Consider the following 16,794-nt stretch of genomic DNA (forward strand, 5'->3'; position numbering starts at 1 on the left):
CTTCTTGCTCGGATCACTCCATCTTTGGCCATTAGGAGCTCTTTTAGTCTGGGTCTTATGTCCTTTTGACATCCTCTGATCCGTTTTTGAACACTTTAGCTTCTGACATTATGATCTTCTAAGGTAATCTTATATTTTTCCCTGACTCAGCTTTGGGCTCAGCCACTTCTCAGAGGACTCTGGTTCTTTTTTATTTGGATAATGGCATTTAGAAACCAAGTTCTGGGTGCTAGGTGTGTTGGGTGTCGTTGCTTTTTAGTGACCTCAGCAAACAAGCTAGGAAATACATGTATGTCTGCTAAGCCACACATGCACACGACATCTATAGTAATTTCTTTATATTGGTGGGGCCCAGGCATCTGTATTAAAAGAGGTTGAGTGCAGGAGAGAAAGGGATTGTATAGTTAAGATATATCTAGATTAGCAGCTCTCAAATATTCTGGTTTTAGGGTCCCTTTATACTCTTAAAAAATGCTGAGGACTCCTGAGAGCTTTTGCTTATGTTGGTTATATGTATCAGTATTTACCATATTCAAAATTAAAGTTGAGAAATTTAGAGTTTTATGTATTAATTTGTCACAATAAAACTCACTACATGTTAGCATGTAACATTTGTAAATAAAAAGTAACTGTTTTCCAAAACAAAAAATTTAGTGAGAAGAGGGAAATTGTTTTACATTTTTTGATATCTCTTTATTATCTGGCTTAATATAACTGGATATAACGCATATCTTTGGTGACATGTATTCAGTCTGTGGTGATATCACATTTTAATTAGCCTCTGTAAAATGCCACTGTATACTTTTGAGAGAAAGAGAGTTTTAAAAATCTGATACTATTGTGAAAGTAGTTTTGATGTCATGAATGACCTAAAAGGGTATAAGGGACCTTCAGGAGTCCCCACACTATGCTGACTGTTTTTTGCAAGTTCTAAAACATCTCTTGATTACCCTGACCTTTTTCTCATTTTCAGTCTTTCCTTTTTTATTCTCCCGACTTTAAACATAAAGAGTTAAGAACCACTGATGTAAATTTACTGAAACTGTTACAAAATACAGGCACATATCACTGGAAGGATGGATCCAGAAGAACTGCTATGAAGAAAAGGAGAGAACTTAAATTAGGTGATTTTATGGAACTTGGAAGACTAGAATTTCCAAGTAGGATAGGGATGGTCAGCACTGATTCAGGTAAGGTAACTTGATTTGATCAGTTCATCTAGTTCATCTTTAATTATATAAACTGTAAGATGGTGATCTAGTAACCAGAATTTACATTTATAGTGAGAAATGTAATAGGTATATAGACCAGAATGTTTGTTTCCAACTGTGGCTCTCTGAACCTTTTCAAAATCAAAGGATAGCTATGGACTTTCGCCTGACAAATGTAGCTCTTTTCCAAATTTTGCATGCAGTCATGGATCAGGCAAACGGGACAGGTATAGTTCATGATTCACACAGGCCTGTCCATCAGTGTATTGCTTCACCTCCCTGTCCTGTTCTGTGGCTTTGTGAGCTTAGAATTTGAAGTCTTCCTGTTGTCTGGTTACATCAAACTGTTCTTGCAGTTCTATGCTGGAAATATACATGCAAATTAAAACTTAATCTTAAATTTCTCTTTTTCTGGACTCCATGAATACCCCCATATTGCTGACATTCTTTAGACAGTACATTTACAGTACCGTTAATTGTGTCATACCTTTCCTTTTATATTTAAACCTGTTATACTTTCAGTCACCTTGATTCAACTTGGGTGTTGCCTAGGCAGTATTTTGAACAGGTTCCTTCTAGTGATAGTTAAACACATCTTTTTTTATACGGCGGTGTGTACTACTTTTACTTTCAGAAGAACCATTTCTCTAAATTTGGGCACAATTATTTTATCTCTATGCTGACTACAGATTATTATTTCAAAATATTTGGCCAAAAGAAGGAAGATAGTAGCTGGAAAAATTTTGGTCCACAAGAACTTATAGGGGAAATTTCAGTGTGCTTTTAAGAAGAGAAGAAGTAGCCAGTAGTGTCAGGGAGACTATAAAATAGATAGTGAAACAGCAGAGCTGTGGAAATGGGTGGGAATGGAATCAGTAGTAGAGTATAGGAGAAAACAGAAAGACCACCTTCGTTTTACTCCAGTGGGTTGGGAGATGAGTGAGAACATCAAAATTTGAAATTGAAAATTGATAAGAACATGTGACTCTAGAAATGGAGAGGAGTGATGGTAAGGTCATATCCTTCTGCCAAGTACCTTAGGTCTTTTCTGTAAAGTAGATCATATAGAATTTTGAAAGTTGAGCTGGGGAGCTGATAATGGATACTATAGGCAACAGTCTGTTGCCAATTCCTCACTGAGGAAATGATAAGGAAATAGTTTTATATTAATTTATTTGTAGAAGAATACATTGGGAGATGATAATGCTCTAAGTCAGTGAGGTTGTATGGTTAATTGGAGGGAAGTGGATGTCACTGGGTGTGGGTGCAGGATGTTGGGAATAAAGAGAAGGAAGAGTTTAAAATGATTCCAAGGAGTCAGTCATCTTGTTTGGAAGGTGGGGAGAGAGGGTAGACCAAAATTTGCAACTGTAGTGAAATACTTATTCATCATATTATGTCTGGCAACATTATTTTAGTTAATTTATATTTGTTATATCACTTATTGAGACTAGATGAAGTTGAGAAGAGTAGCAAATTTGCAAGAAAAAATTAAAACGGGAGATATATGTGATAAACTTGCAGCTGTCATCATCTGTTGTTTTGTCCCTAAAGTCTGATGCAGTTGTTTCACATTGTCTTTATTTCTCCCTTTGAATTTCTATGCTTATTCTCTGTTCCGTTCAGTTTGAGTATGACATGTGCTGTCTGTATTAGGTGTTTTTTGTTGTTGTTGTTGTTTTTTGTTTTTTGTTTTTTTTTTGGTAATGCATCAGAACTCTGCATCTACATTTTAAGACCTTTGAAAAGGAAATCTCATATTTAGAATGTAGTATCTAGAATGTATGTAGAATGGCACTTTGCACGTATTACAATCTCAGTAAATGTTTTTGTTATAGTATTTTAGCCTGACATAGCAGGCACTTAATAGCCATTGAATGAGAAAATGAATGACAGCTGTTATAAGAAATACCAATAAAGAGTATCTTACTTTAAAATATCAAGACAGTATACATGTACACTAAATAGTTAAATATAAAAGTAAGACTTTATTTTGGGGTGAGAAATAAGTCTTGATAAAGCAAGTCATTCTGGAGTTGAGTTAATGATTAGAATCAAAGGAAGGATATTTTCAGTATAGGGAGGACTCTTTATATTTAAAATCAGGAGAATAAAGAGGGAAAGACTGAAAATGAGAAATAGGGTAATTAAGAGATGTTTTAGAACTTGCAAGAAAGAACCAGCATAGGGAGTGGCAAGAGGAGAGGAAGCATGACACTATAGATCTCTACTTCTGTCTTAACTTGGGGAAGAAGTTAGATGAGTATAGAAGGGAGATGTGAAAAGGAAATCATGTCTGGTAGCTTCTGTAGTTTCAAAGTGGGAAGCCCAGAGGGAGATTGGCTCAGTGGATGAGCAGGGGCCTTAGAGTTTTAGGAGAAATGTCTGCATTTAGGCATATCTGAAGAAGGGCAGGTAGGGTGGTGGTGGATGGTGGTGGTGGTGGCATTTCTGGACTGGTAATAAGAACAGCATTGAAATTCAGGCCTGCAAATAGGCATGAGGGTACTAATGGGACTAGGTGAAAATCATAGTATTCATATAATCACTTTCCATATATGTGGAAATAACAGGTTCAGATATATGTATTAATCTGTTTTACTGTTTGCATATAAAGACTCTTCTTTGGTTTGTGAATGGCAGTTAACAGCAGAACTTATTTATGAATGTATCTTACACTCTTGACACTTGCTAAAAACAGTTCCTCTTTTTTATTGCCACATGCTACATTTCCATGGTTTATTTGGAATTTACACGCTGACAGAAATGTTTGCACTACTTTTTGGTACTCTTTCAAAATAGGGCAGAAAAATTCCACAGCTGCTTACGTAGTCTGTTATCTTTTCTTGTCTCATACTCATTCCCAGTAATTGTTTTTCAGTAAATATCACTTCAGAGGTGATAAGAGGTCTGTATTCCCAAGTCTTATAGGTGGTGATTTTACCATCCTATTTCGTATTCAAAATAATTGATACCAACAAAGCCAGAAGAGTGGTCACTGCACCCTTCTGTAACTTGGTAGAATTACTAGCTAAATAAATCATCATTTATATCATGTTTTTGTGCCAAGGTTCTTGATTTGTGATTCTCCCATGGCCTGCATTTCAGGAATTCATGAGAACTTCCACTTTTTATTTGGTCAGTCTGAGATTCCTGGCTTGGGTTGCATTTTTCTTGTGAACCTCTTCTACACAGCTGTTTTCCACCTTTACACTGTGAATCTGTAAGATGTTGATCATCTTTTGCATCATGCTTTTTAGTATGGTTATTGAAAATGTAGCCATTAGCATATTGTTCTTACTGAATTATTCTCAAGGATCTTTAGTGTATTTTATAGCCTGAGTTGAAAGTTTCTTAGTTTTAAGGTTCTTGTTTAACTTCAAGGATAGATTGAAAATGTAGCAGTGAGGAGGGGATGACTGAACACCATCAAATCTGATGAGAGTGACGACAGTACCGTTAGTGATCTTAGAACCTTGGTTTTTCTTTTCTTTAAGGACAAGTAACTCTGAGAATTGAGATCTGAAAATTGAAGAACATTGTTGAAATCTTAATGTTTCTTCTAGTATTTCTCTATTATGTAGTTAGTATCATGTCTTGTACAGTGTAGCGGCCTAAAATTATACTTGCTTCTGTAAACACATATTTGGTGATGGTTTGTTGTAGAGCCCAGGAAAGTACTGGCTAAGATCTTGAGTCATATGACAAAAATGTTGAGCATGAAGATGAGTAGATTTTCATTGTTAATTTGTCCTTCTTTTGATAAATTATCTTTTAGAATTTTGTAGGGTTTACTTGATATTTTATAAATACAGAGCCTATTCAGTATTGTGATTTTTGGAACTTAACCTTTTTTGTGTGCTTTTAAGTATCAGTTTCCTTAAATGTGGGAATGAAATTGATGTTACGATTTCCTGACTTCTGCTTGGTCTTATGATCATGTTTTCCCAGGACGTCTTTAATCTTTTTTCTCAGGTAGATTTTTAAAAAAAATTGTTGTATCCCTCAATTTATGTACTCTCAATTCTTATTACTCACTGCCTATTGATGAATTCTATAGCACAGTATATAGTTAGCACACACACAAATAGATCATCATTCTGGGAGCACCTACCTATATGTGGGTTTAGCAAAGGATTAAACATAAAATGGCCTTTTGTCACAATGAACTTTTTATTTGTGTCTAAAATTGGCTTTTCTTTTTTTAAACAGATAAGTGTAAAGCAGGAAATTACTTTTACTGATGTATCTGAGCAACTGATGAGAGACAAAAAACAAATCAGAGAGCCAGTAGACTTACAGAAAAAGAAGAAGCGGAAACAACGTTCCCCCGCAAAAGTAAGACAATATATTAAGGTGGTAATCACAAGCTCTTAATTCCAACTGTTGGTTAATTCTATAGGCAAGAACCTGGCTGGACCCTAAGGCAGATGTAAAAGTCTTGTGTGGTTTAGTAGGAAGGGGTGCATGCCTGCATGGAGGTGGTGGGCCTTGCTTTCAGTTTTTCTGCTTCTCTTTCACCATGTTCCTGACTTGTCTAAAAATGAACTTTTCTTTTTCCATATCTCTAACAGATGGCATGCATTGCCCTTTCTTCTCATTTGTGTTAGTTTTCCTTATCTTTATATGAAGGTTTCAGGAAAATGTAATACCAGTTATTCATCAGCAAAAGGTATAGGATCCCTGTTAATAGGATGTAAACTTCATGAGGGCAGGGACTTCATTTTGTTCACAGCTGTATCCTAAGAGCCTGGAATAGGAGACATAATAGATCTTCAATAAATATTTTATGGGTTAATGAATGGGTTAGTAAATCAACAAGTAACCCAGGCTGGAGTGCAGTGGCATGATCATGGCTCACTGCAGCCTTAGTCTCCCAGTCCCAAGGGATCCTCCTGCCTCAGCTTCCTGAGTAGCTGGGACCACAGGCATGTGCCACCATGCCTGGCTAATTTTTGAATTGCTTACAGAAATGGGGTCTTCCTATGTTGGCCAGGGTAGTCTCCAACTCCTGGTCTCAAGCAGTCCTCCCACCTCAACCTCCCAAGGTACTGGGATTACAGGCATGAGCCACCACTCCTGGCCTGCTTTTTTCTCTTTAGTATAGTGATAGCTGAATGTATGCAGCATTTTTGGTATTCCTAGAAATTCTCTGAACTCTCTGCAGTATATTTGCATTTTTATAGTTAAGTCTTATTTTTTTCTTCCCTCATGTGGTGAGAAAGTCCTTTTAAAAAAGATCATACTGTAATAGATTTTTTTGATGGCTTTTTAAATATTTGTGTTTTGAAATTATAATCATCATTATTATTTATGTTTTTTATACTTTTGGACTTACTGGAGTGTTGGAGCCAGCTCGAGCTGGCTTGCAAGATTTCATTTGCAAACTAGTTGCCAAAACGATTGGTAGCTTATAATTAGCTATGGTGGGAATATTTACACCCCAGAAATCAGCAAATGCTTCTCTACCCCCTGATTCCTTAGCTGGTGGTTAAATATTTGCCAGCACACCACTATTTGGGGGCTATATAAGTATGCCTGCGATAGCAAATTTTGAAAAACATAGAGACTAAAATAACCCATAGTTACATTTCCTTGAGATAACTACTTGGATTTTCTGCCATATTCCCTTTCTATCTTTTTTCAAATATGTGCGGATAGATATGTAGGTATAATACAGATTTAATTAGCTGATTTTTAACACTTAAAGTGTATGTAAGCAATTTTTGTGCTTTAAATTCTTGATGTTTTTTGTAATCATTTTATTAGCTACATAATCTATTTTTTGATAGATCATGTTAATATTTAATTATTGCTTTATTGGACATTATTATGTTATTTGAAAGTTGTAGTCCTTTTGTTTCTGTTTTAAATCATGCTGCACTTAAAATGTTTGAGTATGTATCTTTGTGCACTATTGATCAAAGGGTGTGAACTTTTAGAAAGATTTCTTGATAATGTTACTCTTTTCAGAAATGTTATACCAGTTACATTTCTACCTGCAGTGAACCTGAGGTGTATCTGTCTGCATTCTCACTGGTCTTGAGTGACTTTGCTTAAGATGGGAGCCTCATTATAGTTTAAATTTGAATTTCTTTAGTTTCTGGTCACACTAAACTTCTAAAATTTTTGTTGGCATTTTATATTTCATGTTTTGTGAAATTCTCCCTTCTTTTCTTCCCTCTCCCTCCACTTCTTTTCTTGGGGTTTTAATGTTTTTCTCAGTAATTTATATCATTTTTGGGGGTTCTTTACATTAATGAACAAATCAAGTTCTTCAAATATAGAATGATACCAGGTTTTGTGTACAAAATTATTTCTAAAATCGTTTGTGATAGTGATTGATTGTTACTTTGGATTCGTTGCTGATCTATGGGGTATCTATTTCAAGTGTGCTGTCTTCTTGAAATTCTGACTAAAACCCAGATTATCTGCTTATTGGGTGTTGGACTCTGTTTTTGGTGATATGTTCTAGGTATTTGTAAATATAGATAGGTATTTACAGACTTTAAGCTATTTTGCTTGTCTAATTTGAGATAAAACTCGTTTATAATGTATCATTTTAGAATATTTCTAAAGGTATTATTTAAGTATTTATATACCTATAGTGGCCAGATGACAGAGTCGTCCTGTTCTAAGTATAGTATATATAAGAGAATGTTTTAAGGAAGCCGTTTAGAGAAATTCTTAGAAAGATGAAGTGACTAGAAACAATATACAGAAGACAGAGGTGTAAGAATAACAAACAGGCCAGGTACAGTGGCTCACACTTGTAATCCTAGCACTTTGGGAGTCTGAGACGGAAGAACTGCTTGACCCCAGGAGTTCAAGACTATCCTGGGCAACATTGTGGAACCCTGTGTTTGTTTGTTTGTTTTAATAAAGAACAAACAATTATTTTTCAATTATCCTGGCATGTTACATGTAATGGGACAGGGAATGGTTGTGAACTGTTTTTAACCACTGGTCTGCCATCTCCAGATGAATGGGTTTTTTGTGTCTGGAGTCTTAGAACTTTAAGGTATAATCAGTGAGTAATTTTACATTTTCTCAGGAGTGTGTATAAAAATTTATGCTTCAGAACTTCTGTTAAAGTAATTTGTTCTGCTCTTTGGTATGAAGAGAAAGAGAAACTCACCCATGTTTGTAAATCAGTAAGTGTTACTTGTTTCAAATTCCTTAAAAACAATTTTAAGTTCCTCAAAGAATTATGATTTATTATGCCTAGAGGACTCCATTCTCCCCCAGCACCTTTTCCAAATCTTAAAATCTTGCCATTGTGAATATTTTGAGTTTGTGTCACCATTGTGTAGTATTAGATTGGGGACCTGCACAAGAAATATAACTAATGCGATAGAGTTTTAGTAAAAATATCAGAGCCTATAAACATCCATGTTTAACTATGGCTCCCTTTATAAGTTTTGTGAAGTACTGTGTTGTTATGTCATCTTTTAGCTGCCATGGATTTTAAGCAATAGTTGCTTTCTGAACCTTTCTCATATGGCAAAGCTGAGTCTTTTTTTTTTTTTTTTTTTTTTGGAAAACTTAAATGCAATGGGAAAGCCTGATCATCTTAAGGTAGGTTTTGATACTTGAAAGCTGCCTAAATACACTTGGCAGGATGCCTGATGAAGAGGATAGCTGAGCTAGGGAACATCATCTAGGTCAAGGTATTTGCATCTGTTGTGGAATTAGCTGTTTTATGAAAGTAAGTTTTCTACATAATAGAAGCTTACACCTTTTAAATATCAAATTTCATTTTCACCATTTTTTGGGAAATCTTTAATGTGTTGTTTTCCTTTTAAATATAGTGTACTTCAACGTAATTCAGTGTTTAATGTCTTGAAGCTGACATAAACATTTTTTAAAATCGTGTATTGCAGTTGAAGCCCTCTAGGAGAACAGAGATTTTAGGGCTCTCCCCCACCCACCTGACCCTGAAAATCCTCACTGTTAGACTTTAAGTGTTATACTGCTTATTATCACTTCACTTCTCATTCCTTGGTGACATGCTATTCATTTTTACATTGCTGTATATTTGGGTGGCCACTTAACATCACTTTCCTTTGCCCCTTTGAGTCTGTTTTTGGTGATTGTTATACCCTTAAGCTTGAAAACCTCAAATCTTGACACTAGAAGTTTCTGAATAAATGAGGTATTACTACTGGACTTTGGTATTCACTTGTTACGTGAATTAGAAGGTAACATTTTCCATCTCAGAAGGGTTTTAGGAGGATTGTTGGGTTAACATTAATGAATTCTAAGAATTTTTTTCAGTAAAATGTAACAATATTATCTAAATCCCATGTCGTATATATTATATAGGTCTTTTCAAGCTCCTTAGTAACTGAGAGAGAGGATATTTTTAATTACATCTTTTTATTCTGAAATATATCTTTTCATTTATTCAACAAATAATTTGAGTGCCTGTTATGTGCCAGGATCTCTCATCAGAAGAAAGGAACTGGGTTGTTTGTTGTAACACTTTAGGTGATCTGAATAAAAATTGATTATTCAAAGTTATGCTGAACTGAGGAAGAGTACTTTTCACGCATCAAATAGATTATAAACTGTATGGAGAATCCTTTCCCAACAACTTATTATAGATTGTTGGTTCCCAGAAAAGATTTTGGATTTTGGTATAAAAAAGATTTAAGATTGAATTATGTAAAATAAGGAAAATTTAATGAAAAGAAACAGAGAAGTAGATGTACCAGACATTTGTCATGCTTTCTTCTACATGTTACCTTGATTTAGGAAGAAGTAGCTTTAAAGATGAACTGATTATAAGACTTGAGGATGAAAACAGAAAGTATGGAATAGTAAGAAAATGAGGGAAGAAGATTGGCAAAATAATAGAGTTTTATTTATCTAATTTTCCCAGGAAATTGTGTGTTTTGGGCAAATTGTTTTCCCATAGAACTGAACCCTAACTTTGAAAAAAAATCTGATGTAAATCTTTTGTTAGAAAATATCACCTACTTCTTTGCCTAATATTCAGGAAACAGGGAAGAAAAAGCCTTTTCTAAAACCCAGGGTCATTTTGCTTAACATAGTTGTTGTACCATGGTTATGATACAGTGAATTGCCATTTAAAAATGAAATTTGGTGATGAGAAAAATGTAGTACTGAGAAACAATAAAAAAAACTCGATGAATGAAAGAAAGTGACAATGTTAGAATGGGTTAATAAGGATGACCAGGACAGTCAAGTTGCCATGATGGGTATTACTCAGGATGACTGTTAATTGTGTTATCTTTGGACTTGCACTATTTTCCATTTCTCATTGGATTTGGAGAGTAAAGACAATTGTCACAGCTGTCATTCTCCATCCCCAGTTGCAGTAGAACATCTCATAATAGGTGAGAAATATAAACTCTCTTATCTAAGTTGTCTTTTGAGTTTTGGTGGCTTAGAAGCTGATTTTGACTGATTCAGGAATATATGATAAAACTTATAGTGTTTAGTTTAAAATATGCTTTAATAATTTTAGTAGTACACATTTGAATGTGAAAAATCGTGTCTGCCTTTTAGGAAAACAGAACTTTTTCTCAGTAAGGGGTGTCAGGTTTCATTTAGTCAGTGGCAGTGATCCTTATGGAGTGAAAAATCTCTGAATTTGAATAGGCAGACTTTAGGGCTTTGCCTGATTAAAATGGGTATATTATTTAAGATAACATTCACCATATGTGTATATTTAGGTAGCTGGCTGGTAATGGATTTGTCTTAAAACAGAAAATATATCACAATGAATATGAGATTAAGAAAGCAGATTAACTGAGAAATTCCATTTGATACTCAATTTTTTTTTCTATAAAATCTTGTTTTAAATTTACTGAACACATAAGAAATAAAAATCTAGTGTGTTGAGAATTAGAGTATTACTGATTTCTCCACTTGCTAAAGCCTGATTACTTGGTGTATGTAATATACCATATTTCTCCTGAAGTAGCAATGACAAGAGGCAAGATAAAGCATCTGAAAATGCTATAGCAGGCATCTTAGAATTTAACATTTTAAACATAAAATTCTTTAATTGTAATGGTGTTCATATGTTGGGGGAAAAAGAAAAGCAAAAATATTTTATGGAACCAGTTGCAGGTAAGACTGCTAATCTCCAAGGCAAACACACTCAGCTGGTAGATCACATTCTACATTAAAGGTCTTGAAAAGGTGTGAGCAAGAAAAGAAGGCAAGTCAATACCAGGGAAGAAAATTTTGCCTGCGTTAATGTGCTAGTTTTGTTCTGCTAAGGGATTTTATTCTTTAACTACACGCTTCTCTCACTACTCAGTTATCTGAAGACTAAAAAATTGAAAAGTAAAGTTTTGCTTTTAGCAACACATTTAAAAAACAATAAAGTGGTAAGCTAAGAGGAGTATTTGATATGAACAGCAGGCAGCCAGGTCCGTTGACAGGAATAGAGTCTCCACTATGCTCCAGATACCATTTTGGACACTGAGATTATAAGGGGGAATAAAAATCATTCAGATATATTTAAAACAGGCTACAAATTGGAACGGCCATTGATGCTCATCTGAGTCAAGATGAGTTTACTCTGTGTCCTTTAAACAAAGATATTTGTTACTCGGGCCTAAAGAAAGAAAGGAAAATATAAAATGTCCAAGAATTTGGTCTTTCTGTCTTTGAACTTTAAAAAAGCTAGATTTTCCTGTGTGTTTATCCACAAGGCAGTGGTAGCTGTTTCATCCACAAAATTCACCTTGAATTAAGGCTTGAATCGACAAAGAAAGGCAGCAGTACCAGAAAACAATGACCTAGAACTCCTCAACTCGTCATAAAAGGACTTTGTACAGTCAAGGATTACATCCGTTTCACATTAAGCAACTTGGGCCAGATTTGTTCCTTACAAAGCCTTTCCTTGCAGTTGCTATGCCACAGAAAGCTATTGAAGTGCCATGTTTTTTGGCAGTTGGATGTTCTTATTTGTTATCAACATACATGAAAAAAATACCTGCTGCTGTCTTGTTTTTAGTTCCATTTTATATAAGTATTTAACATCTTTTTGTTTTATGTCAAAAATATTTTGAGTCATATTTTAAAAGATTTTGTGTGTTTTCCTTTTGCACAGTGTTAACTTGCTTATTATTATGTGACTTGGAGGGGTTGAAAAAATTTAAAACGGACTGGCCCAGAGATGAAGCTTTCCACTCTCTTTGACTCTCCTCAGGAAGCTGTGACACCCACTTCCATTCTCCTGCCAAATGTTTCCCTTCCATGACTTTGGTGCATAGACTTTGAAGCATTGTTGACCACATTGGCTGTTTGCCCAGAATCCAAATGCCCTGTGTAATTTGCATAATAATCACTGCTGATTTGCATATAGTATAAACTAAACTGTCTTCTTGAATTTAAAGTAAAAATGTTTTAAGGATTAAAGCCGTTTTCCTTTACCTACTACCCTTTTCTAGGTTTGAGAAGGCGTCATAGCTGTGTGTTTGCAGGCCCTCATCAGTTTCCACAGTTCTTTGTTTCCCAGTTTTCTCTACCTATGTTGGACAGTTTCTTAGCTCCCATTCTGTATGCCCGCACCTAGAGCATTGTTTCCCTCTCACTGGGCATACTCCTCCTGATCAGATCTTCTGGTTTTCTTTGCTGCTTCAACATCATATTCTGCTTTTTTTTTTTTTTTTTTTTTTTGCTTTCCTCAATAATGAAAAAGGAATAATTTTCACTCTTCCATATGTCTGATGAAAGGCAATTTTTTTTTTTTTTTTTTTTTTTGAGACGGGTTTTGTTCTATTGCCCAGGCTGGAGTGCAGTGGGATGATGATGGCTCACTGCAGCCTTGACCTCCTGGCCCAAATGTTCTTCCCATCCTCAGCCTCCCAAGTAGCTGGGAGTACAGGGATGTGCCACCACACCTGGCTAATTTTGTGGAGATGGGGTTTTGTCATTTTGCCCAGGCTGGTCTTGAACTCCTGGGCTAAAGTGAGCCACCTACCTCAGCCACCCAAAGTGCTAGGATTACAGGCTTGAGCCACCATGCCTGGCCAAGAGGCAGCTTAATGTTGCACATTGAACAAGTTGTTGATAAATTGGAATACATGCAGCCTAAGGTGAGTTTTTCTCTGGTGCCATCCAGACGAGACTCACAATACTGTTAATCTCAATAAGCTCAGAAATATAAGGTTGCTTTCTTTGACTCCTGTCTTCCTTCCTTTTACCCACTTCTATTTTTTAAAAAAATTTTTTTAAGGAATAATTTTCCTATTCAGTACTTATGTTCCAGATGGACCCCATACCCACTTGTAATTTATTTGTTTGACAAATATTCTTAGGAATATGTTTAACAATAATTTAGTAGTTCTAGAATAACCTTTAGGGTCTGGAAACAGACCCTAAATTCTACATATTATAACTTGAAAACTTAAGTGTTCTCTTTTTTTAAGTGATAGGTAAACACTTACATGGTTCAAAAAAATGTGTTAAGTATACAGTGTAAAACCTCCCTCCCATTTTATCTCTTGTCTGCACAGTTCCCCAGCCATCATAATCAAGGATATATACTTCTATATACATATATATCCTTCTCAAGTAGTTTTTATGCCTATACAAATATATATTCCTGTATGTACCTTTTATATACAAAAGTTAGCAAAACTATACACTAAACTTTGCAAAACTAGCAAAACACTTCTAAACTTTGCCTTTTTTTAACTTAACAAATCATATAAGTATTAGAAAGCTTTGTCATTTTATTTTACGACCACATAATATTGTATTCATTTTCCATGATTTATTTAATTAGTCCCATACTGATTGATGTTTAGATCATGTCTAAAGGCTTTTTTTCCTGCATATATGAGAATTTGAAATTGAAAATATACCTGTGCTCACCCTAACTGAACACTTAGGACCCATCACGCATCAGCATTACAGAGGAGAAGGCTGTGATGAGATCTTACTTAACCAGCTTCCAAGGTTTTATTAGTGATTTTTGCTCATTCTGAGTCACGTTGTACTTTCTTACAGTTAATGATAACATTATTCTAATAGTCTTTTCAAGATTATTTAAAAACAAAATATTTCATAATCTCTGGTGACCATTGTTTGCATTATCTTTTTTAAAAATTACTATTTAATTATGTTTTTAAAACTTATTTCTTTTGTTTTTGCCCTTTTTTTTGAACTAGATCCTTACAATAAATGAGGATGGATCACTTGGTTTGAAAACCCCTAAATCTCACGTTTGTGAGCACTGCAATGCTGCCTTTAGAACGAACTATCACTTACAGAGACATGTCTTCATTCATACAGGTATTTCTTGAATTGAAATGGGCTTGTGGCCATTAAAGTTATTATCTTTGTTATTTTCATCTTCGTGTAAACGTCATTCATTCCTAAGACCACAGCTAATCTGGCATTCCAAATCAGAGATTTTGTAGGCCAGAATGTCAGAAGGAAACCAGGAAAAAATGTTGAGTGAGAAAACAATTAGCATGGATGTGTAAAATTAATTAAATAGTCTTAATTGGACACCTGTTTGGCTTAATGTGCTCCATTTAGCTAGAGAAATGATTAGAGAATGTATTATTAAAAGCCTGTTTGTCAGTGTTCATTTTTTGTGTATGCAAAATATCCAGGCAGAGTTTAAAACATGGATTTGGAAATCAAATATAAATAAATGATAGCTAAGATAATGAAGTTGTAGAGAACAGTATTAAAGATGGCAGACCTTTGGGTAAACAAACTAGACATGTAAGATAAAATGAGGAATAAAAACAGTTATAAGGGAGATTTGGTGAATTAGGAAAATAGTGTCCCAGAAGCTGGAAGAAGCTAGAATTCCAAGCAGGGTGTGACCAACAGTGCCAGTGCCCTAGGGAGGATAGAGGTTAGAGAACCGAGAAAAAAATCTTTGGAATAAATAGCAAGGAGATCACAAGTAGCTTTTCAGAAAACAGAGTATAAGGGTTAAACCACAAGTGGGCAGTGAAGAATCTGAGACTTAGAGTGGACTATTCTTTTAAGGAGGTGTAGTGAAAGGGAAGGAGAGAAAGTACTAAGGTAGAAGTGTTTCAGGACTGAAACAAGGTTTCTCAGCATAGAGCAGTCCAGAGAATACTTTCCTTAAAAGGAAAAGCCCCAGCAGAGAGAGAAAGTTTGAAGAGACAAGATCTTTTTAAAAAGGGATGTTTAGAAAGTTCTGAAGGTTCTGAAGACAATATGTAAAAGGGCATAAATGGATGGTTAACTAGGGAGAAAACAGGATGGGCACCCCTTCTTCCAAATAAAAAGAAAGATAATATGTTTAAGACACGTGAGAACCTGTAGAGTTCTTTCTTACCCCATGATTTTAAAATTTAATTTTAAATTGTTTTATTTATTTCCTTTTCCCCCCTTGAATATATAGATCAAATTTAATCTCATTTTTATGTGATTGTGAGAATATGAATTTTTAAATCCTGGGAAAAAAAATGGAGAGGAAATAAAATTCTGTTAATAACATCAAAAATTTGTATGGCTATTTTGTAATTTTCCAAAATTTGGGCATCTAAGATTTTTCTTTCCTCAGAAACAGTAACTAAAAACTGTTGTTTTATTCAGTAACTAATTTGTGGATGTGAAATTATTTTAAGGCGAAAAACCATTTCAATGTAGTCAATGTGACATGCGTTTCATACAGAAGTACCTGCTACAGAGACATGAGAAGATTCATACTGGTGAGTGTTAACCACCCTTACTAGGTTCATTAAAATGATTATTTCAGATGGAGGGAAGAATTTTTAATAAGTGGCAGTGACTTGCTGCCATTTCCATTGGTTTAGACTCTAAATCACAGGTTATCTTTTTTATCCCTTCAATAAATCAATGTTAACTGTTAAGACTTAACTTTAATGTCCAAGCCCAAGAAATTACTTTGAAATAGAGTTGCATAATAACCTAAAATATATGTTTAAAGTCACAAAAGGAAGGAAGATTTTCTGAAATTGCTATTTCCTTAGGTGTTTACTAAGCTTTAAGTTATCATTCATTAGTCTGAGGTAGGAAGCGAATTCCTGACTACTGAAGCAGCAGTACAATTCATTCTCTTTCTTTGCATTTCGTGTATATACCTTACCCTATCAGTAAACATGTAATCTTAAAAAGTTGAGAATTACCGATTTCTCAGTCAAGTTATTAATGATTTAGAAATTAAATATTCTAGAGGATCATTATAAAGGAACACATACCTTAAAAACCTAAGTCTCATTTTAGAGCAAATATTTATTTGCATCTATTTTTGCCAGTGGTAAAACCAACTTTTATAAGTAACTTTGATTTAATAGTCTGTTGACTTAACCTTTGTTGCCTCTAAGCATGTTGAAAAGTGTTTCTTTAGAATTGATTTCCAGTGTTTTGCTTTTTGTGATGGAATAAAAGCAGAGTTGGTAAATTTGTATAACTTTGAATTTTGCATTTGAATAGAATTGAGAATTGTGATAATATGAGAATATTGGAAATATTAAAGTTCTTCACATTTTTCTGTTTTAAAAGTACTCAAGCAAGTACCTGCCCAGTGTTGTTATTTAGATGTGTTCTCATGGAACCTGCAGTATTTATGAAAGGACAGTTTGTC

General features: G+C 34.7%; 1 protein-coding gene across 26 annotated transcripts in view; it reads left to right on the forward strand.

Annotated features, from left to right (window-relative positions):
- ZNF148 (zinc finger protein 148) overlaps positions 1 to 16,794 on the forward strand; it is a 142,086-nt gene that overhangs the window by 81,546 nt on the left and 43,746 nt on the right. For 24 of the 26 annotated variants that reach the window (XM_015130046.3, XM_077993767.1, XM_077993746.1 and 21 more), the window contains 3 exons: positions 5,424 to 5,549; positions 14,369 to 14,492; positions 15,815 to 15,898. In XM_015130046.3, the coding sequence (XP_014985532.1) occupies positions 5,424 to 5,549; positions 14,369 to 14,492; positions 15,815 to 15,898 (334 nt within the window). The remainder of the gene's footprint in view (positions 1 to 5,423; positions 5,550 to 14,368; positions 14,493 to 15,814; positions 15,899 to 16,794) is intronic. The other 2 variants (XM_077993764.1, XM_077993765.1) reach the window with 1 other exon arrangement.

The sequence above is a fragment of the Macaca mulatta genome, chromosome 2 (assembly GCF_049350105.2).
Source record: "Macaca mulatta isolate MMU2019108-1 chromosome 2, T2T-MMU8v2.0, whole genome shotgun sequence".
In the NCBI taxonomy this organism is placed as follows: domain Eukaryota; kingdom Metazoa; phylum Chordata; class Mammalia; order Primates; family Cercopithecidae; genus Macaca; species Macaca mulatta.